At 48.5% G+C, this 20474-nt stretch overlaps 1 protein-coding gene across 2 annotated transcripts in view; it reads left to right on the plus strand.

Moving 5' to 3' along the window:
* The window catches only part of SLC22A23 (solute carrier family 22 member 23), a 177205-nt gene that overhangs the window by 151992 nt on the left and 4739 nt on the right, over positions 1 to 20474 (plus strand). For both annotated transcript variants that reach the window (XM_037045415.1, XM_037045416.1), the window contains 4 exons: positions 2796 to 2898; positions 3607 to 3839; positions 5448 to 5480; positions 6715 to 6838. In XM_037045415.1, the coding sequence (XP_036901310.1) occupies positions 2796 to 2898; positions 3607 to 3839; positions 5448 to 5480; positions 6715 to 6838 (493 nt within the window). The remainder of the gene's footprint in view (positions 1 to 2795; positions 2899 to 3606; positions 3840 to 5447; positions 5481 to 6714; positions 6839 to 20474) is intronic.

Below are 20474 nucleotides of genomic sequence, written 5' to 3' on the forward strand. Positions count from 1 at the left end.
TAGCGTAGCCTTCATTTTTTCATCTAATATGTGACCAAATTCAACTAATTCTGTGAGTATCCTGATCACCAGTGTTTTGAACTGTGCATCTGATAGGTTGGCTATCTCTTGGTCACTTAGTTGTATTTGCTGTGGAGCTTTGATCTGTTCTTCCATTTGGGCCATTTTTTTTTGTCTTGATGTGCCTGTTATGTATGAGGGGCAGAGCCTTAGGTGTGCACCAGGGCAGGGCAACCCAGTTGCTGGGTTGTGACGCTGTATGTGGGGGTGGGTCCGAGAGGGAACAATGGCATTTGCTCTGGCTACCCTCAGATCTCAGTCCCCTCCGCCGCTTCCCCTAAGCAAACTGGGCCTTTCTGGTGCTGATTCCTGTGTGAGTGGGTTTGTATGCGTTCTAGGACCCTGTGAATCTCGCCAATGAACTCTCCTATGAGGCTGGGAGTCTCTCCCTGTGCTCAGCCCTCACAGGTGTTTTCATTAGGTGTTTTGAGCATTTTTTCCCGGCACTGGGGCTCTGGATTGTGTGGTCTGTCTCGCTCTCCAGTTTCAGCTGGTTTGTTGGACCAGGTGGGACCACCCGGTCAGTCAGCCTCCTTGCACACAGTGCCTCACTTCACAGTCTGCTGCCTCACTGGGTCTGTCCATTGCCACCCCGCACCTGCAGTCTTCCAGCCACCATCTTGCACACCCAGGGTGCCTTGTGCCCTCAATGCCACTGGTTTTGTGTTGCAATCCTTCTTTACCCAGCCGCCCAACTCTGCCCTTCCTACTAGTCTGGAAGAACGTGTCTATCTTTTAACTCCTTGGTTGTATGACTTCCATACAGTCAATTTTCTGTCAGTTCTGGTTGTTGTTTTGTTTCTAAATTGTTGTTGTCCTTATTTTGGTTGTGCAAGGAGGCACAGTGTATCTACCCACCCTTCTATCTTGGCCGGAAGTCTGAAAGTTCTTTAGATTTTTAACCATAGGGAAAGTATTTTTGTAAGTCAAGTTAGTCTATTTTTATAGAGGGGAACATAAAAGTCAGGAAGACCTCAGGAGATGGTCTGTGGACAGAGAACCTGAATGCCGGCCATCTGGTTTGTGCACTGGCCTCAGACTTAGAACCTGAATGTGGGGAAGAAGCAAGCCCTGGATACTCAGGGTTGCATGGTACCCCTCAGACATAGGAAAGGTTTCTTCCTTCTCCTTTCTGTGCCCCAGCTGGTGACACTGATCCCCCCCCAAATTTTTTAATGCAAATTCCTAAATCTGTATGATTACAGAACCTATTTTCATTCAAACTGTAACTGATGAGGCTTGTGTCCCCCCTGCCATTGGACGGCAGGAAGGAGCTAGACGAGGAGAGAAGTAAGGTAGGGGCAGGGTGGGAGGGGTGGGGACACGGGGCTGAGGGAGCTGCTCCAGGTCCCTCTGAGGCGATCCCAGTTCCTCTAACCTCTAGAAGCCTCCTCAGGAGAGGGGGACCTTTCCACCCCCACTGCTTTAAAAAAAATCAGTAAACTAATTTTGGAATAACTTTGGGCTTACAGTAAAGTTGCAAAGATAGTCCAGAATTTCAGAATACCCCTGACTCAATCGTCCCCTTGTTGATGTCTAATATTATTTCCATGGTACTTACCACAAGTGAGAAATGGCCACTGGGGCACTACTATTAACCAAACCCCAGCCTTTATCTGAATGTCACCATTCGCCCCATTAGGGCCTCTTCCCCCCTCCAGGGTCCCATCTAGGAAGGCGTTCAGTCACCTGTTTCCCCAGTCCCCTCTGGTCTCTTGTCAGTTTCTCAGTCTTTGCTTGTTTCCATGGCCTTAACAAACTTAAAGAGCACTGGCCACCCACTGGATCGGTTAAGTCTTCTTTTTCTCTCTTTTAGCTCTTGAGTAGGGAATTATTCCCCAAGGACATGCCTGGCTAGGAGAGCAGGAAGGGCCCTGGGAGGCCAAATGTGTGGTGATCCAGACACTGCCTGTTTTGATCTTCCCTGCGAAATTGCTAAGTCAGCCCCAGGACTTCAGCAAACCCACTGAACCTGGTACTGTGGCCTCGGAGAGCCATCAGTCTCTCAGAGTGGCTTTCCGAGCTGGTCTGAGCCTCACAAGAAACCGTCTCGTCACTTTGTAGCTGGTAACATCACTTTCAGCCTAACATCACCTGTCCTGTCCAGCTCCCAAAGACTTTTGACTGTTAACTGAAGCATACACGTATAGGGTGGGTATAATCACATATAAGCATACCTGTTCCTTCACTTATTTCTTTTTTGAAGATGCATGCACTGGAGGGGCAGTTGCGGAAGGAGGGGCTACAGCCATCGTGTGTTCTGCCGCCACAGTTAGGGAGCGCGTCAGTGTGTGCTTCTCCCAGCCTCTGAGCAGTGGGTGATGCAGGCAGATCCGACTTTGTGAGGAAAGCACTGTCCTCATATGCCCAGGGCCCAGGTAGTGCTCAGTGACCTAGAACAGCATCCCTCAGTCCTGTGCTCGGCCAGAGTAGGGGGAGCCTCTGCTCCCGGTGTCTGCCTGGTTCGAGGGGAGGCTGTGCCATGCGGAGGCTCTGTGAGCTGGCAGCGTACCCTGGCTCCCTTCGAACCCCTAGGGAGACCTGAGCTGCAGAGTTATGGTCTGAACACATTTCCTACAATAATAGCCAGATTCCATCCCGGGGCTTAAAGAGGAGAAAAAACAAACGAGAAGCATTCTCCCCTCTTCCTGATGCCTGAACTCGGGGGACAGGGCTACCTCAGAGACCGCCTGTGCAGGCCCTCACTGAGGGGTCACGGCTCTCTCTTTCTGCAGAGCTGGAAAAGGAGCTCTCCCGGAGACCCAAGAAGGTCTGCATCGTGAAAATGGTGGGGACCCGGAACCTGTGGAAGAACATCGTGGTCCTGTGTGTGAACTCGTGAGTCACCAGGGGACACATCTGGACTGAGGTCAGGGAGGGGCCGGAAAAGAGCCACTGAGACAGCTTCCCTCCTCCCCAGCTGGACTTTGAATTATGACCAAACCAGTCCCTCTGGCCTGTCCAGGGCTCCACCTTTGCTAAGGGGCCCTCGTTAAGTCTGATAAGCCTATCAGAGCTCCCTAACCAGTACTCTGAAGGTTACCCAGCTGGGGGTGGAGACACAGACTCCACCCCCAGCCTCAGGGCAGCTGCGGCACCAGCCAGCTACTCACAGTCCAGCAGGCCAGGCATCTGACCCTGCGCGCTGCATAGACAGGCAGTGTGTGCTAGAACTTGTCACTTGCCAGCTGCAGAATGCCCTCAGCCTATTTGCCTGCCTGTGAGCTGGATCTGACTGTAGCTTTTCCAGCACCGATGTGGAATTGAACAAGCTGACATGTGGGGGCACGTTGTCTTCCGTACTGGGTTCCATTTATTCCCATGGAGTCATACCTTTCTGCTTAAGGCATGGCCACCCAGTGAGGGGCACTTCCCTGCTGTCTGCATGTCACTGTGCTGCACTTCTATGATGGTAACAGCATGCTTTTGATCACATACGGAGTTGCTTATACATTTCCTGGTCACTGCACGCAGTGACCTCCCAGGGCACAGCACGGCCCCTTGTCTCTGCCTGCCACTCACGGCCCTCTCGGTGTGTCTCCACAGGCTGACAGGGTACGGAATCCACCACTGCTTCGCAAGGAGCATGATGGGCCATGAGGTGAAGGTGCCGCTCCTCGAGAACTTCTACGCTGACTACTACACCATGGCTAGCATTGCCCTGGCATCCTGCCTGGCCATGTGCGTGGTGGTCCGGTTCTTGGGGCGCAGGGGAGGACTGCTGCTCTTCATGATCCTCACTGCCCTGGCCTCGCTGCTGCAGCTCGGGCTCCTCAACTGTGAGTGGGGCCCAGAGGTGGGGCCATCGGTGGGGTGCGTGAGGAAGGGTGTCTGAGAGGGCTGGAGGAGCCTGAGAACAGTCTTCATGACCTGGTATTTTGGAATCAACAGCTTGAGGAGGTGGTTTGGGAAGGACAGCTCTAACTGAAAGGTGCATGGTGGCCTCCTTTCCTCCTCTCCCCTCCCCTCCCCTCCCCCCCCCAACCCTGGGGCTCCAGCTCAGAGCCTTCCTGACTGCACCACTGTGGACATGGCTCTTCTCACAGCAAGACTTTCTCTCTGTGACACATCACGTGACAGAGAAGAACCGAGGACTCATATCTCCCTTGGGAAATTCAGGGACAAATTAATCTTCACGTTCTTGCATTGGGACACTGCTCTTCAGCAGACATTCTCAGGTTCATCAGCTTGTCTTTGGGCCAGAGAATCTCTCAGTAAATGTTTAAAATAATGTAAAGAAAAGCTAGGGAACCCATGCAGCCCCTCCACTGTAAGTGGGCACACTCAGAAGAGGTCCTCGTGAACAAACACACACCTTTCTGCCTGGAAGAAGCCGCAGGGGTTCTCTGACCTGCCCACAGCGAGACCTGCGAGAGCAGGACAGCTCTGAGCCCTCCTTGCCCAGGCAAGGCCCTCCTGGCCAGCTTGGACCCCACGGGGACACAGAGGCCACTGACCGCCCCCGCCTTCACAAGGATAGCTAACCCAAGCTGGGGGATCTGGCTCCAAGCCTGTCCAGCTGTGCGGCAGAACATAGCCCCTCGAACTTCAGGTTTGCATCGTGTGGCCAAGGCACAAGAGTCAGCATCCAGAACAGAAGGAAGAGAAAGGAAAAAACTCACAACTTCTTCAGCCTTGTTGTGCAAACTGGATTATAGATGAGGTAGTTTCAACCTCAGGAGCCGGTTTTCTAATGGCAAGTTCTCATGCCTCCTGCATCTCCCTTGTGAGACTGGCCTTTGTTTCAGCTGTGACTGACAAGGAAACGGATAAGTGGTGTCTGTCCCCTTACCATCCTGTCCCTGCTGGGGCACCCGAGCTGCCCTTCCAGGGAGCCTCTGTGAGTGCACGTTCAAGTAGACGTGCAGGGGCGTGGCAGCTCCCAGAGGTGTCGCAGTGCTCTCTGTCCCCGAGCAGGAAAGCCACAGGAACTTCATACAAAGCACAAGTAGTCTGAGGATCATCAGAGCTCCGAGTGTAAGAAATGCCGCCTGAGGGTCTGCCCCCACAGTGCCGCTGCTCCCTTGATTGAGCCCAGGCCAGCAGTGAATAACTGTACACACGAGGAAGCTAACCCTTTGGCTTGAGGTGGCGAGGTGTGCCAGAGCCTCTGTTGTGGAGAGCTCCACTTTCTCCCCAGGGTCTGAGGCCTGCCCTTCCAGATGAAAAGAGTGTGTTTAGTTGAGTGTTAATTACAGTGCTGGGACTGTGACCACGGGTCTCCTCCATCTCTCTAACACTGGCCCCAGACCTGGAAGGGAATTCACCGAGATACTAGTCACATGGAAACACAGTGGTCACTTCATACCTAAAATGCTTTCTTTCTCCCCCCTTTTCCCACTGCCTTTGTCCTCGGTCGGGTGGTTGCCATCATCTCCACTGCCCAGTGATTGGAAAGTACAGCCAGCATCCAGACTCAGGTGAGTCCTGCACACTGGTGCTGTGTGCCGCATCATCTTAGTGTTGCATCAAATGGGCGTTTTCATGAACACTCACAGACCTGTGGTTTCCCTCTCTTCTGTTTCTCCTCCTCCTTTGCCCTCCAAGAGTTGCAGCTGAAGTTGGCCGTAGGTTGGACACTATAAGCATACATCTGTGTTCTCTACTCCCTCTCGCCTCTAGAAAGAGTGGCTGGTTCTCCCGTTTGTGCCCGGCTTGCACGCATGCCCCTGCCTCTTCCCCCGGCACCAGCAGCCAGCAGCCAGCAGCCAGCACAGGCCCTCAGCTGCCACCCATGTAGTGTGTCTTAGGCACAGTGCCTGGATAAGATCAGAAAGCCTTAGAGTGCGAGAAGCCCAGCTGGCTGCGCTGCCTGGGGGGACTGCTGCCCGCTTTGTGAATCACACAAGCTCACTGCTCTTCTCCATGGGGACACAGAGCCACGGCCGTCCACTCACTGCTGCTGGTCACATGTGCCTGGCCTGACCTGAGCCCATGCTACCAGGGCCCTCCACAGGGACAGCCCTGAGGTCCCCATGCACCCTTGCAGGGAACTGAGCTGTGCTCGGTGTATGACCCCCGACAGCATGCTATTGCTCTGTGCTAGATGCCACCTTGGTGTGAGGTCAGACTCTGGTGCCATTTGCAAGATGCTCGGGTTGGTTGAGACCTTTCCCTCCAGGCCCATACATTTTTCTGTTTGGGTTATTTGAGATTTTGTTCTTTTGAATCAAGCCCAAAACACCCTGTCCCATGCATTGGACTGGACACACCTGAGGCCTGAATAGCCAAGGCTCTCTGGAGCACAGAAACTTTCTCTGGAGCCACCGTGGAGGCTGGGACAGAACGGATGTTGCTGCAGCACAGAGAGATCACCAGCCTTCCTTCCGGCCAAGCTGGCTCTTGGCCTCGGGAATTCTGGTGGAGTCCGCGTGTGCTCCAACATACAAGACCCACAGGGACCTGCAGGAACCTGGGCCAAGTCCGCTGCCAGGAGGGTCTGGCCTCCTACCTTTGGAGGTGATGCTCTGCATACAGAGGGAACCGAGCATCCGGTCTGCACCTCAAACTGGGGAGAGGGGAGGAGGGAAGACCCTTCATGTGTTCCCAGGCCTTCCTCCTCCCCTCTCCCCCTGCTCTCTCTGCCCTGGCCTTGCTAGCTTCCTTTCCCTTCCCTCTGCTCCTCCTCACCATCCCCTTCTGATTGTCCTTCAGGTATGAGTGACAGTGTCAAGGACAAATTCTCCATCGCGTTCTCCATCGTGGGCATGTTTGCCTCCCATGCAGTGGGAAGCCTAAGCGTGTTCTTCTGCGCAGAGATCACCCCCACGGTGATAAGGTGTGTATGGGAGGCGCCCGCGGGGCGTGTTCTGGGGGCACGGGCGGGCTGCCTGCTTAGCAAGGCTCCTGGTGAGTCACCTGCCATCAGCTTCGCCCCCAGCCCTGGCCCCTGGACAGGGTGCTGTGTGTGTGCTGAGCCTGTGAGCTTCCAGACGGGGTGCCCCACCTTGACCCCAAGGCAATAGAGAATCAGGTGAGAACTCAACCCTGGTTGAGTTCAGGCAGCAGCTGGAGGAATGGGAAGTAGGGCACTTGTCAGGGCACAGGAAACAGAACAATGACTGGAGAAGGAGAGAAAATCAGTAGATAGCCTACACCATTCCTTCAAATGAAATCAAATGCTCTCAACTCTTCTGAGGGACCTCAATTTTAAAAAATTCCAGTTCAGAATAAAAATGTGAAGTGGAAAAGACCTTTCTTTTTTACTGACCTGAGAAGCTGATATCACTAGTCAGATTTATTTATTTAACCAGTATTTATCGCAAACCCACCAGTGTGCCAGGCAGTAGGTTGGTGAGCAGCGCAAGGATACAATCCTGACAGGTTTGTGGTTATTTCGTAATTTCCTAAGAGGTGATGATAACTGCACTTAACTCATTTAGTTTTGGTTCATGAAGCTGGGTTTGGTCCTTTCTGGTACTGTCCCAGGTGGCCTCTGGGGGCGGGGAGAACACTATACACCACTTGGTGTTACTAAGATTACAGGACGATGGAAGGGTTCCCCTGTATTTGAAACAGCACCACTCACTTAACTGCAAAGTCGTACATTTTCCTGGTAATTACTGGGTGTGACTTATGGAAGTGCTCGTATTGATTTACTTTGATTTTTGTATGGGAATATCATTAACATTTCTAACACATGCTTTTTAAAAATGTAAATTGTGAATATGGGTGATTGTCAGCTGTGAGATAAAAGCCCAGAAGCCAGCATGGCCCTTTCCACCCTTACTTTCCCACCTGTGGGAGAACAAGCAGCGGCCAACGCAGTTCAAGACCGGGTTTGTGCACACTGCTGGTTTCTGCCCCGGGGCTGGGAAGGGCTCCGGTAGGAGGCAGGCGGGGACACCTTCTCCTCTCTTCTTCCTACACTCCCAGTTGTCATGCTGACAGTAAAATATCCACATGACCTCACTTTGATTCATTCTGGATTTTTACGACATGAGCCAAGCCTGAAGCCTGCTTGTTGTTACCTGTAAGATAAAATGCCAAGAAATTGCATATTTAAGAAAAATGCAATTAGGAACAGACTCTTAGTTGGAGAGCAGAATGACAGCTGGGTGGGGAGTCAGGGGGTGGAGGGATCCGGCAGAAATGGAGAAAGGACGCGTGGACATGGGCAACAGAGTGGTGATTGCTGGGGAGAGAGCGTATAAGGGGACCAGTAATGGGGGAAAAATACAATAAAGATTACTTCTAAAAAACAAAAGATAATAAAAGGTAAACTCTTTTTTTAAAAAAACAAGTAAATGCCAAGTAATTCATCTGTGCAACCTTCTGCCTGAGCTAAGTGAGGAGCCTGAAGCTTTTTTCTGTTATGCTGGAAGTTGCGAAGTGCCTGATGCAGACAGCAGCTCCCACTGTCTTTTCCTCACCTGAACTTCCTTCCAGCAACTGGAATTCCTTCAGTAGAGCAGAAGTCGGGATTCGATGCGGCTTTCTACTAGCCCCCAGCCTTTGTGTGATTATGGATATTTCCCTGGGGATGACCTCCCCTGCAGTCTGTTAATAATGCAGTCTAATGGGTAGACGGCATTGTTCACGTAAGATTTTGCTTAAGAAGCTAAACTCCAGGAAATGCAGTATCCTTTTCCTCTCTGATGTGACACTGGGAAGATGATTTCGGGATAGAATTTAAACAAATATGTCAGATTCAGCTTGCTAACATGAAGAACTGGGAAAATATTGGCCCCTCAGTGATGTTTTTGTACTTGCAGATAATGAAAGAGAATTCAGTCCAAAGGGGGTCAGGTCTCCTGGCCAGGATGCAAGAATTTCTGGTGGTACTGATGATCTCCTTTTGGGCCCCTTTCCTTCTGAAGGCCAGCCCTTCTTCCCTGCACGCTCAGTGCTAGTTCCCAAGGAGCCCCTGGGACCTTAGCGGCTTCCTTATCACCCCCTGTCCACTTCAGGCAGATAGGTCCAGGGTAAGCTGGGATGGGTGGCTTTCGGTCTATGAGCTTCATTTTTCCTAATACAAAAGTAGCCTTTTTTTATAATGCTGTATTAAAACCACATCTTCTGAACAAGAGTAGTAGCACAGGTTAAGCTTCAGGATGGTCTCTCTGCAAGCAGGAAGATAAGAACCCTTCTGCACAAAAACTTGTAGAACTCCATTGCCTGAAAACGACAGTGACTCACCAGACTGCTAACCTAACCAATACAGAGTGATTCTGAAATTCCATCCAAACTTCTTGTTGCAGAGAAGCGCTTCCCTCCCACATAGGCCCGTCCAGATGCCATTCATTTATCATTAGCTGAGGCAGTTTCTTCTCAGGCTTTCGGCTGGGTGACTTGCAGGCAGATTGGGAAGGCCCCTGTGTCTGCTGCACCTTCTCCCCTTTGGCTTGGACGGAAGTGGCTGGGAGTCCTGGTTGATCCAGAAGCAGGTGGTGCTTTTTGGTGGCAGGTCATCTTTTCTGTGCAGTGTTCACCTAGAAGCTCAGGCCTTCGCTGTCTTCTTGTCCCTCACAGAGGGGTCGGGTAAGAGAGGAAGCAGGTGCTGCTGATGCAGCCAGCGCCCTTCATTTTCCCACAGTTCTCATGGGTGCCCTTGGATCTCTGAGCCTTGTTGGTCTGAGTTACCTGCTCCCTCCTGGTGGGCGGCGTGTCTCCTGCTCTGTTCCCCCTCAGCCTGTCCTGCTTCCTTCTTCTAGAAATTNAAAACCACATCTTCTGAACAAGAGTAGTAGCACAGGTTAAGCTTCAGGATGGTCTCTCTGCAAGCAGGAAGATAAGAACCCTTCTGCACAAAAACTTGTAGAACTCCATTGCCTGAAAACGACAGTGACTCACCAGACTGCTAACCTAACCAATACAGAGTGATTCTGAAATTCCATCCAAACTTCTTGTTGCAGAGAAGCGCTTCCCTCCCACATAGGCCCGTCCAGATGCCATTCATTTATCATTAGCTGAGGCAGTTTCTTCTCAGGCTTTCGGCTGGGTGACTTGCAGGCAGATTGGGAAGGCCCCTGTGTCTGCTGCACCTTCTCCCCTTTGGCTTGGACGGAAGTGGCTGGGAGTCCTTGTTGATCCAGAAGCAGGTGGTGCTTTTTGGTGGCAGGTCATCTTTTCTGTGCAGTGTTCACCTAGAAGCTCAGGCCTTCGCTGACTGTCCCTCACAGAGGGGTCGGGTAAGAGAGGAAGCAGGTGCTGCTGATGCAGCGAGCACCCTTCATTTTCCCACAGTTCTCATGGGTGCCCTTGGATCTCTGAGCCTTGTTGGTCTGAGTTACCTGCTCCCTCCTGGTGGGAGGCATGTCTCCTGCTCTGTTCCCCCTCAGCCTCTCCTGCTTCCTTCTTCTAGAAATTTTCCTGGAACTTACCTCATCTGAGACCTTCCTTCTAACTAACTGCTCTCTGTTCTCACTTCAGGACTAGAACCCAGACCCTGACATCTTCTGCTCTAAAGTTGCCTCAGAAACCGGCACTGAGGGCAAAGATGGCCTATATGTAATGTGACATGTGGAGTCTTTTTAACTTCTCTTAAAACCTGTGTCACACACACACACACACACACAAACAAACATACACACACACAGAATCACAAATGCTCAGTGAGTGACCGGAAGCCGAGGAGATGAGGCATGCATATTAGAAGTTAAACAGCTGGATGAGGAACAACCAAACTGCAGAGTATGTGGCCTGGAGCCTAAGGTTTGGGTCCTTAGCACAGAGCAAAGAGGAGAGGTGGAGCCCAGTGCGATCCCAGCAGCTGCCTGCTTGTCCCTGCATGGCCCTGGGCCAGTCCTCTAGCCAGCCTGCATCCCTTTACCCTAACAAGAAGCTACCCTTGGCTGCCTATGGGGTGGTAGTGATGGAGGAGGGGATTTTCTGTGTTAATGGTCTGGCCTCAGTAAATCGATATTGACAGCTATCCTAAGACATGAACAAAACCTGTATGCCTGTGGATTGATACTGAGCTCAGACTCCAATTTTTATTCTCTTTTACCTGTCTGCTAATGATATTAGTCATAATAGTTACACTTATTCTTTGGGTTTTTCTATATAGTTCAACTGTCTGTAATTACTGAACATGTATACCTGTCAATATTTTAAAAAGAAAATTGGTATTATTATTACTCCTACCTGAATATTTTCAGCAGTTACATTTATTTCTATAAAAAATGACACAAATATTTGTTTATCCTTGACTTTGCAGTCTAGGTAAAACAAACTAGATAATATAAAAGACAAAGTGAAAAATGGGAGGTATGTTTGTGGGATTTACATGTTTAATCATATGAATTGAAGGTTCTAAAATTCTTAATTCATTAGCTACTTCCAATAATAAGTCTCTGTGTATATGGATCTTTCTATCCATAATTTAGATATTACTAGCAGTAAAATAAAGCTATCCAGTGGAAATGAAAATTTCTGTGCTTCTAAAGCACCGCTAGGCAAAATTTGCCCCTCCCTCATTATCTTTTATCTCTAAACTGAGGGGCTGACCGCACCGTTAAAAATGGCCATATGCTGCCCTCTACTGACACCCTAGAGAAGAGCAGAAAAGTGCACAAAGCTTTTGCTGGAAGATGAAACTCATTTATTTATTTTTTTGGATTATGCTATTACATTTTTCCCAATTTTCCCCCATTTACCCACCCCACACCCCCCAACTCTCCAGCATTCCTCTCATTAGTTCATGTCCATGGGTTGTACATATAAATTCTCTGAATCCTCTGTTTCCTGTACCATTTTTATCTCTCCCTGTCCATTTTCTGCCTACCAATTATGCTTCTTCTTCCCTGCACCTTTCTCTCCTATTCCTCCCCTTCCCCTCCCCACTGAAATCCCTCCATGTGATGTCCATTTCCCTGATTCTGTTCCTGTTCTGGTTGTTTGCTTAGCTTTTGTTTTCATTGAGTTTTTTTAGGTTAGTTTGTTGATAGTTGTGAGTTTGTTGTCATTTTACTATTCATAGTGGGGGTTTTTTTGGTCTTCTTTTTCTTAGATAAGTTCCTTTAACATTTTATATCATAAGGGCTTGGTGATGATGAACTCCTTTAACTTGACCTTATCTGGGAAGCACTTTATCTGCCCTTCCATTCTAAATGATAGCTTTGCTGGAGAAAGTAATTGTGCATGTAGGTCCTTGCTTTTCATGACTTGGAATACTTCTTTCCAGCCCCTTCTTGCCTGCAAGGTTTCTTTTGAGAAATCAGCTGATAGCCCAATGGGAACTCCTTTGAGGTAACTGTCTCCTTTTCTCTTGCTGCTTTTAAGATTCTCTCTTTACCTTTAACCTTGGGTAACTTAATGATGATGTGCCTTGGTGTGTTCTTTGAGTCCAACTTGTTTGGGACTCTGTGGGCTTCCAGGACTTGCTGGAAGTCTGTTTCCTTTGACAGATTGGGGAAGTTTTCCTTAAATATTTGTTCAAATAAGTTTTTGATTTCTTGCTGTTGTTCTTATCCCTCTGGCACTCCTATAATTTATACATTGGAATGTTTAAAGTTGTCACAGAGGTTCCTAAGCCTCTCTTCATTTTTTGAATTCTTGTTTCTTCATTCTCTTCTGGTTGGATTTTTTTTTCCTTTTTTTCTAAATCGTTGCCTTGAGTCCTAGTTTTCTTCCTGTCACAGTTGGTCCCTGAGTATTTTGCTCTATTTCACTTTTGGTATCTTTCATTTCTCTACCAAGCTCAATTAGTTCTCTGAGCATTTTGATTACCAGGGCTTTAAAATCTCTCTCGTATAGGTTGGCTGTCTCCTCATCACTTAGCTCTCTTTCTGGAGTTTTGCTCTGTTCTTTCATTTGGGCCCTATTTCTTTGTCTGAACGCACCCCTTAAGTTGTAAGGGGGCGGGGCCTTAGGCATTGTCCAGGGAGGGACAACCCTCCTTGCTGCACGGTGGTGGTCCCTGTGGGGGAGGGGCCAGAGAGAGAACAATGCAGTTCTCCTGCTCGACTCTAGCCTCACTTTCCAATGTACTCTTGTGTGACACTAGGAGTTTCTCCCGCCGCAGCAACCCCCACAGTCGTCCACTGTCAGCTCTGAGTCTCTGCTTCCTGTTCAGTCAGCCTTGCCCCTGAGGTCCACCCCCTTGCCACAGGTTCTCCCCATTCACCCGTCGTGCCAGTCTGGCCAGTCTGGTTGATCTGGTTGACTGTTTCTTTAATTCCTTGGTTGTCAGAGCTCCATGCAGTTTGATTTTCTGGCACTTTTGGTTGTTTAGTGATTTTAGATTGGTTGTTACCCTCCTTTTGGTTGTGCGAGGAAGCAAAGGGTTTCTACCTACACCTCCATCTTAGCCGAAACTACCCCAAAGTTGTTTTAATCTCACTGAATAATTTTAAGGTATCCTTGATGAAAAATAAAACAGAAAATTGCTTTCATAGAAAAAAGGTATAAAATACATTGTACATTATATGTACATGTGTACTTACATGTATATGTATATAGGTACTTTTTTAATGCTTCATCTAGTCCTACCAAAAACCAGATATATTTCACTTCATTTGAAATATATGATTAATTAACATAATATATTTGTTATGTTAATATAACATATTATGTTAGCATAATATATTTATTACCATGATATATTATATATAATATATTTATTAACATAATATATCACACTAACATATTAGTATGATAGAGTTCATTTGGTATGATGAAGAGACTTCTATGCTCCTTTGACCGTGAATCCATGCTCGGCCTTCCTAATGGGTCTGTGCACTCTGCCCTCCTGCACAGCAACCACATGTGGCCGTTACGTGCACTGAGCCAGGTAAGTCTCTTGCCGCCTGTCAGTGGCATTCACCCTTAGTGAAAAGGTCAAGTGGAAACCTAGGAGGTTTCAGGAAAAAATGGTGTCTTCTTGGTATCAAAGGCCCCAGTGAAACACGTCCATTTTCCCTGGCATCTGATGTGTCCTTTGCAATGTCCTTTGGCTTCCTGAAGTGGCCGGAATGATCAAAGTGGCTATTTCAGGTGTTCATATTCTTCATCTTACACACGGAGTCAATCCCGTTGCTCTTTCCCGTGGTTGTCTACATTTAACCTGTCCTGTGTATCTGGGTAAGCTGAACTTCCTATGCGGGAAGCCAGTGTAATCCATAAACATTCAATATTTATTAAACATAAACAGTGCATGCCAGTTGGTGTTCTAGGAAATAATCCTTGACCTTGAAGGGTTCGTAAACTAATAACAATGATAAGCATATGAACAAATACTAGCACAAAGGTTCAGAGTGTCTTTAAAAGATTGCCTGGGACCCTCTGCCTGGGAAGGAAGTTATTGTCTGGGAGACACCCCCCAAAATACTGCTGTTTCTCGTTAGTGGCCCACTGACGGCTCAGTTGCACAGTGACGTGACTATTCCTCTGGCACTTCCAGCCTCTCCTGTGGTGAAAGGCTTTCTAATACACAGTGCTGACAACAGCATCACAGCCTGGGGGAGAGGGCCCTGATTCCTTCCATGACTAAGGCTGGGGAATTCTGTCACTCACTGCTTTGTGTATTGGTTGTTTATTGCTATATAACAGATTACCCCAAAGCTCAGTGGCTTCAAACACCTATACTTACTGCCTCACAGTTTCCGTGGGCAGCAGTCCACGTGGCCTAGCTGGGCCTTCAACTTCAGGGTCTCCCCCAGGCCATAACTAGCTTCCAAGCTCATTCTGTAACTGGCAGGTGACAGAATACCATTGACGGGGTGGTTGATAAACAACAGAAAGTTGTTTCTCCCAGTTCTGGAGGTGGGGAAGTCTAGGACCAAGCAAATCTGGTGCCTGCTTCCTGGTTCATAGACACCCATCCTCTTGCCGTGCCCGTACATGGCGGAAGGTAAGAGAGCTCTTGGGTTCCTTTTATAAGGGCACTAATCCCATTCATTAGGGCTCCCTCATGACCCTCATGACCTACTCACCTCCCTAACACTGTCATTCTGGGGATTAGGAGTTCAACGTATGAATTTGGGGAAATGCAAACATTCACACCATAACAGCAGGATTCAGTTCCTTGCCCACAGTTGGACTAAGGGCCTTAGTTTCTTGCTGGCTTTTGGCTGGAAGCCACCTTAGATCCTTGCCACATGGACCTCATCATAGCAGCTTGCTTCATCAATGCCAACAAGAGAACCTGCTAGAAGTCACGGTCTTTTGTAACCTAAGCATGGAAGGACACCTCATTATCTTCGCTGCATTTTATTTGTAAACAGTGAATTACTAGGTTCAGCTCATTCTTGAGGTACAGGGGCGTGATCACGGCGTGATGGGAGTAGTGGGGCCACCTTAGAAATCTGACTCCCCTGCCCCATAAGGACCCAGGCACCAGCCAGCTCCCTGCCAGGGGCTGGGTTGAGGTGAGAGATAACAGTCAGGCCTGGTTGCTGCCCTTGAAAACCTCTTAAGTGTATATCAGAGACACACAGACATTCAAACATGAGTGAGTCTGGGCTGTAAACGCAAGTGTGCTGAGGGCACGGTGGGAGCACCCAAGAGGGAGGGAGGGAAGGACATGGGGCTGAGAGAACTTGGCAGCATGCGCAGCCTGCCTGGGGGTGCTGCCTGGGACTGTCGGCTCCAGGGAGCAGATGGAGCAGCCAGTGGTCCAGGAGAAGGGAGGCATATGCACAAAGGAGCAGTGTGTGGGGAGAGAATGAGGCCTCGCTCCAGATGATGCAGTGAGCAGGAGCAGAGGTCTCTGGAAGGGAGAGGGCAGTGAGCCTGAGGCAGCTTCAGGAGGCATTGTTTGCAGGGCTTGGGTGAGGACATGGGCAGAAGAGGAAGCAAGGACCAAAGCAGTTCCAGCACCCTCTGCCAGCCTTTGGGTCTCCACGTTATCTCTGGAGGCTTTGGCCTCCTCTTCTCTTTAGCCTCTCAGTTCTTGAACTTGCCCAACTCCAGCCCTGCCGTCTGACTCCTGGCCAGCTCTCACCAAACACCTCCAGTCATGAATCCGCTGATCGCTGATCTCATCTTCCCTCCACCTCCTGCCCATGTCACTGTAATGTTAATGCAGCAAGAAAGAAGTTACAAATGCATCAGTATTTTTGCTTTGTTATGCCAACAGAGTGGGGAGAGAGCTCAGACAACTGGAGGGAAAACAGCAGCACACCGGCACTCCGTATGTCCCGTCCCAGCACCCGTACATCAGAGCTCCTGGCTGCGCTCCCTTTCCGGTCCTCGTGGAGGCTTACAGGGGCAAATCCTGGCGATGGTGTGGCCAGAGTTCTGACCCAGTCCACTGGCTCCAGAGCCTCTTCTCTTCACTGTTGCAGCTTCCACCTGTGTAGCAAAAAGGGTCTGCGTAACAGCTCACTCTGGCCTGGCCTGTGTATATGGGTTTACTTGATGCTGGGGCAGCCCTAACTGCTTACCGTCCAATTTTGGCACTCCTCAAAGTGAACAAACACTAGTGAAGCTTCTGTGCCAAGTGTGGGGACCCCAGGTGAAAAGCCGCCTGTCCTTCAGGAAACGTGAGACAGTTATCTATCCCAGGAACCTGGCAGGGCTGGGCATAAAGGACCCAGAGAGCTTAGCTGAGCCAAAGTGAGAGAACCTCCTGGAAGGAGTGAAGGGGAGTGAGGAACGCTGAGGCCGAAGGTGCTGGGGGAGCCAGTGGACCTAAGGGCAGGTTCAGGGGACAGGAGGGAGGAGTGGAGCCCTCAGGAGCTGTGCAGGAGACAGGAAGGAGCCACAGAAGGATTTGGAGCAAGTGAGTGGCACCTCAGCTCTGTATTCTAGACGGGTCACCTTGTCAGCATTGGGGAAAGGAAGTCCGAGGGGACGGAGGATCCCTGTGGGAGATACACCAGTGAGGGGAGTGTAACCCCATGGGCCTGAACTTGGTCACTGGCTGGGAAAGGGAAGAGTCAGGGACTCCCAGGCTCTGGATTTGTCCCTAGGACACTGTGCCTAGTGAGGCTGTCCCTCTTGAAACTCAGCCCTGGGTCTTAAGCTGCAAGCAGCCAAAGGAGTACACTGTTCCCCACCCCCACCTCTGAGTCACCCAGCACAAAAGAAGTGAGGAAAGCTCTTCCCATTGTACCTGAGGCCACACCCTCTGGTGGGTTGGCTGCTATCTGCAAGCAAACATTCGTAATTAGAATGAGAAGGGGAGAGAGGACTGTCTTTATTTTTTTGTTATGAAGCATGACAAAATGGGGAGATCACCCCTTGTCCCACCCATCACACACAACTGCCACCTCAATGTCCTATTCTTGAGGGGAAAATGTTTGCATAAAAAATATTCTTTAGAAATGTTTTCTGTGCTCCATCCTGTCTTGACAGCAGAACTCTGTATGTCTGATTTGAGGAGGCCCTTAGGTACAGGTGTCCACCTGGGGAGCCCCAGACATGGCCCTCCCAGCCTGAGGGCCCCTCGTTCCTGTCTCCCTCTGGATCCAGGATTGGCCAGCCCGAGGGCCTGCTGTGGCTGGATAGCAGGTAGCCAGGGCAGGGTCTCTCTCCCCTCATTGGAGACAGTGAAGGCCCTGGAGGAGAACTTGCTGCTCAGCCCCATGGCAGGCAAAGCAGAGCAGAAACTCCCACCAGGCAGCAGGGGTGGCAGGCAGAGGGGAGTGTGGGCAGTGTCTGTGTCCTGAGGAGAAAAAGGTGAGGCCTGGCTGGCCGCCCTTCTGGGCCAGAAATTTGAAGAACTTGTATCAACAGGAGGCTCCAGCCCCAACAGGTAGAACAGTTTGGGGGTTTTCTTAACAGCTTTATTGAGGTATAATTAACATACTACACAACTCACCCATGTTTAGTATGCAGTGCAGCAATCACCACAGTCCAGTTATAGGACGTTTCCACCTCCTGAAAGTTCCCTCAGGGCCCTTTGCAGTCTCTGTCCCTGTCCCCAGGGCCAGGCGGCCACTAACCTGCTCTCTGCCACTATAGATCTGCTTTCTTTTGGACATTTCATATAAATGGAATCATACTGTCACTTAGTATGTTTCTGAAGTCCATGTATGGTCCTTTTCTTGTTGTGAATACTATTGCACTGCATATGATGGGACCACATTTTGTGTCTCCAGTCACCAGCTGGTGGACATTTGAATTCTGTGCAATTTTTGGCTGGTATTAATGATGCTACAATGAGCATTCACTGATAAGTTTGTATATGGACACAGGTTGTCATGTTTCATAGGATTAGAGTTGCTGGGTCATAAAAGTTTAGATTTAAGCTTTTAAGAAAATGCCACGTTTTTTTCCACAGTGGCTACACCATGGAAAAATGGCTACACCATTTTTCTTTCCTACCGGGAACATATAAGGGTTCTAGTTTCTCTGCCTCTTCACCAACACTTGCTATTGTCTGTCTCTTTGACTACAGCCATTCTCGTGGTTGTGAAAGAATATCTCATCGTGGCTGTGATATGCATTTCTCTAATGACTAATGGTGTACATCTTTTTGTATGCTAATTGAATATTTTATAGTTTCTTCAGAGAAAGGTCCATTCAGACTTTTGGCCCATTTTTTTAAATTGGGTTTTCTTCTTACTGAGAGCTCTTCATATACCATATTTTTCGAATCATAAGACACACTTAGGTTTTAGAGGAGGAAAATAGGAAAAAAATTTTGAAGTAAAAAATTTGGTAAAATATTTCATAACATAAATAACTTAATATATCACCAATGCAAATGTAAACAGAACTCAGCAGCAGCATTAACAACCATTATTCCTCCCAAACTGAAGGGGGGGTGTATCTTATAGTCTGAAAAATATGGTATTATCATGTATGTTTTGTAAACATTTCTCCCCATGTATTGTCTATCTTTTCATTTTCTTAAGAGTGTCTTTTGGAGGGAAGAACTTTTTAATTCTGATAAACTGCAATTGTTTATTTTCTCTTTATGTATGTTTTTGATGTCGTGTGTAAGAAATCTTTCTCCTAACCTAAGGTCATAAAGATTTTTCCCTTTTCTTCTACAAGTGTTATAGTTTTAGCTCATACATTTAGGGTTATGATCCATTTGTATAGTAGTTCATTTTCGTGTATGATGTGAAGGTCCAACTTCATTCATTTGCACATGGATTTCCAGTGGTCCTAGTACCGCTTAAGATGGTCTGTTCTACACTGAATTTGCCTTTGTCAAAAACCAGGTGACCCTAAATGGAAGGGTTTATTTCTGAACTATCAATTCTATTCCCTTGATCTATCAATACGTTAAGGCAGTACCACACTGCCTTAACTACTGTATCTTTATAGTAAGTTTTGAAATTGGAAAAATCCATCCTTAGATTTTATTTTTCAAAATTGTTTTAGGTATTTTGAGTACTTTGTATTTCCATATACATCTTCAGATCAGCTTGTCACTTTCTGCATAAAAAGTCATAGTCATATTGGAATTTGATAGGGATTATATTGGACCAATTCAGAAAGAATCGCCCTCTTAACAATATTGAGTTTTCCAATCCATGAACATGGCATGGCTCTCCATTTACTTTTATATTTTTAATTTTTCTCAGCAATGTTTTATAGCTTTCAGCATACATCTTGTATTTCCTTTGTTATTTATTTCTAAGCATTTTACTATTTTGATGTTATTGTGAAAGGAACTTTCTTAATTTTATCTTCCACTTGTTTATTGCTACCATGTAGACAGTTGACTTTTATATGTTGATCTTGCAGCTTGCGTCCTTGAAGGACAATATTTTTGTGAGTCAGAGGCACCTGCAGTGTCACCAAGGGGATCACAGGCTCCTTGGGAGCTGGGAGCTCATCCACCCCGTCTCCTGCACGCCACACTGCAGGGGCCCCCCTTTAGCCCCTCTTTGCATGATAAGCATATCCAAGAGTAAAGGTTGTTTCACTCAAGAACAGTACCTAACTATTCAGCAACTCCCTTTGAAAGCTACTTAAACCAACTGAAACCCGCATTCCTGTACCTTCTGTCTACTGGTCCAGCTCTGCTCCCTGGGGACAAGGCAAACAACTCTACTTCCTTCCTTGAGACATCATTTCCTCACCTGCCCCTTCACTGTGGCCCCAGAGGCTCTGAGACAGCCAGCCCTATCTGGCCTGTACGGTGAAGGCACAGCATGACTGTGACCTCCTGTCACCTGAACAGCCTGGTCCTCTTCACTGCAGCCCAGTACTGCACTGCTTTCTCCGTGTCCACGTAACACCTTCTTGCCAACACTGTACCTTTATGTCAAAGTAGACATTAGCTAGACATGTAAGGGTCTTCTGCGATGCTGTGTATCTACAGTGCCTTTGGGGCATCTGGCAGGTCCCTTTTGTGACGGGAGTGCAGAGGGGTGGCCCAGGCCCTAGGCTTGCATTCCGTCCTTTTGGAGCTCAGTGCTGCAGTGAGTTTCTGTCGGTGCTCGGTTCTGACACATTTCCCATTGGTGGTGTGCAGAGTGATCTTTCGGAAATACATGGGATAGGACAATAACCGGCATCAACTCACAGGGAGAAAATTGCTGGGTTTTTTTAAAGATTCTATTTACCTTTAG

The sequence above is a fragment of the Sturnira hondurensis genome, unplaced genomic scaffold (genome assembly GCF_014824575.4).
Source record: "Sturnira hondurensis isolate 20B ecotype Veracruz unplaced genomic scaffold, ASM1482457v3 Scaffold0004271, whole genome shotgun sequence".
NCBI lineage: Eukaryota > Metazoa > Chordata > Mammalia > Chiroptera > Phyllostomidae > Sturnira > Sturnira hondurensis.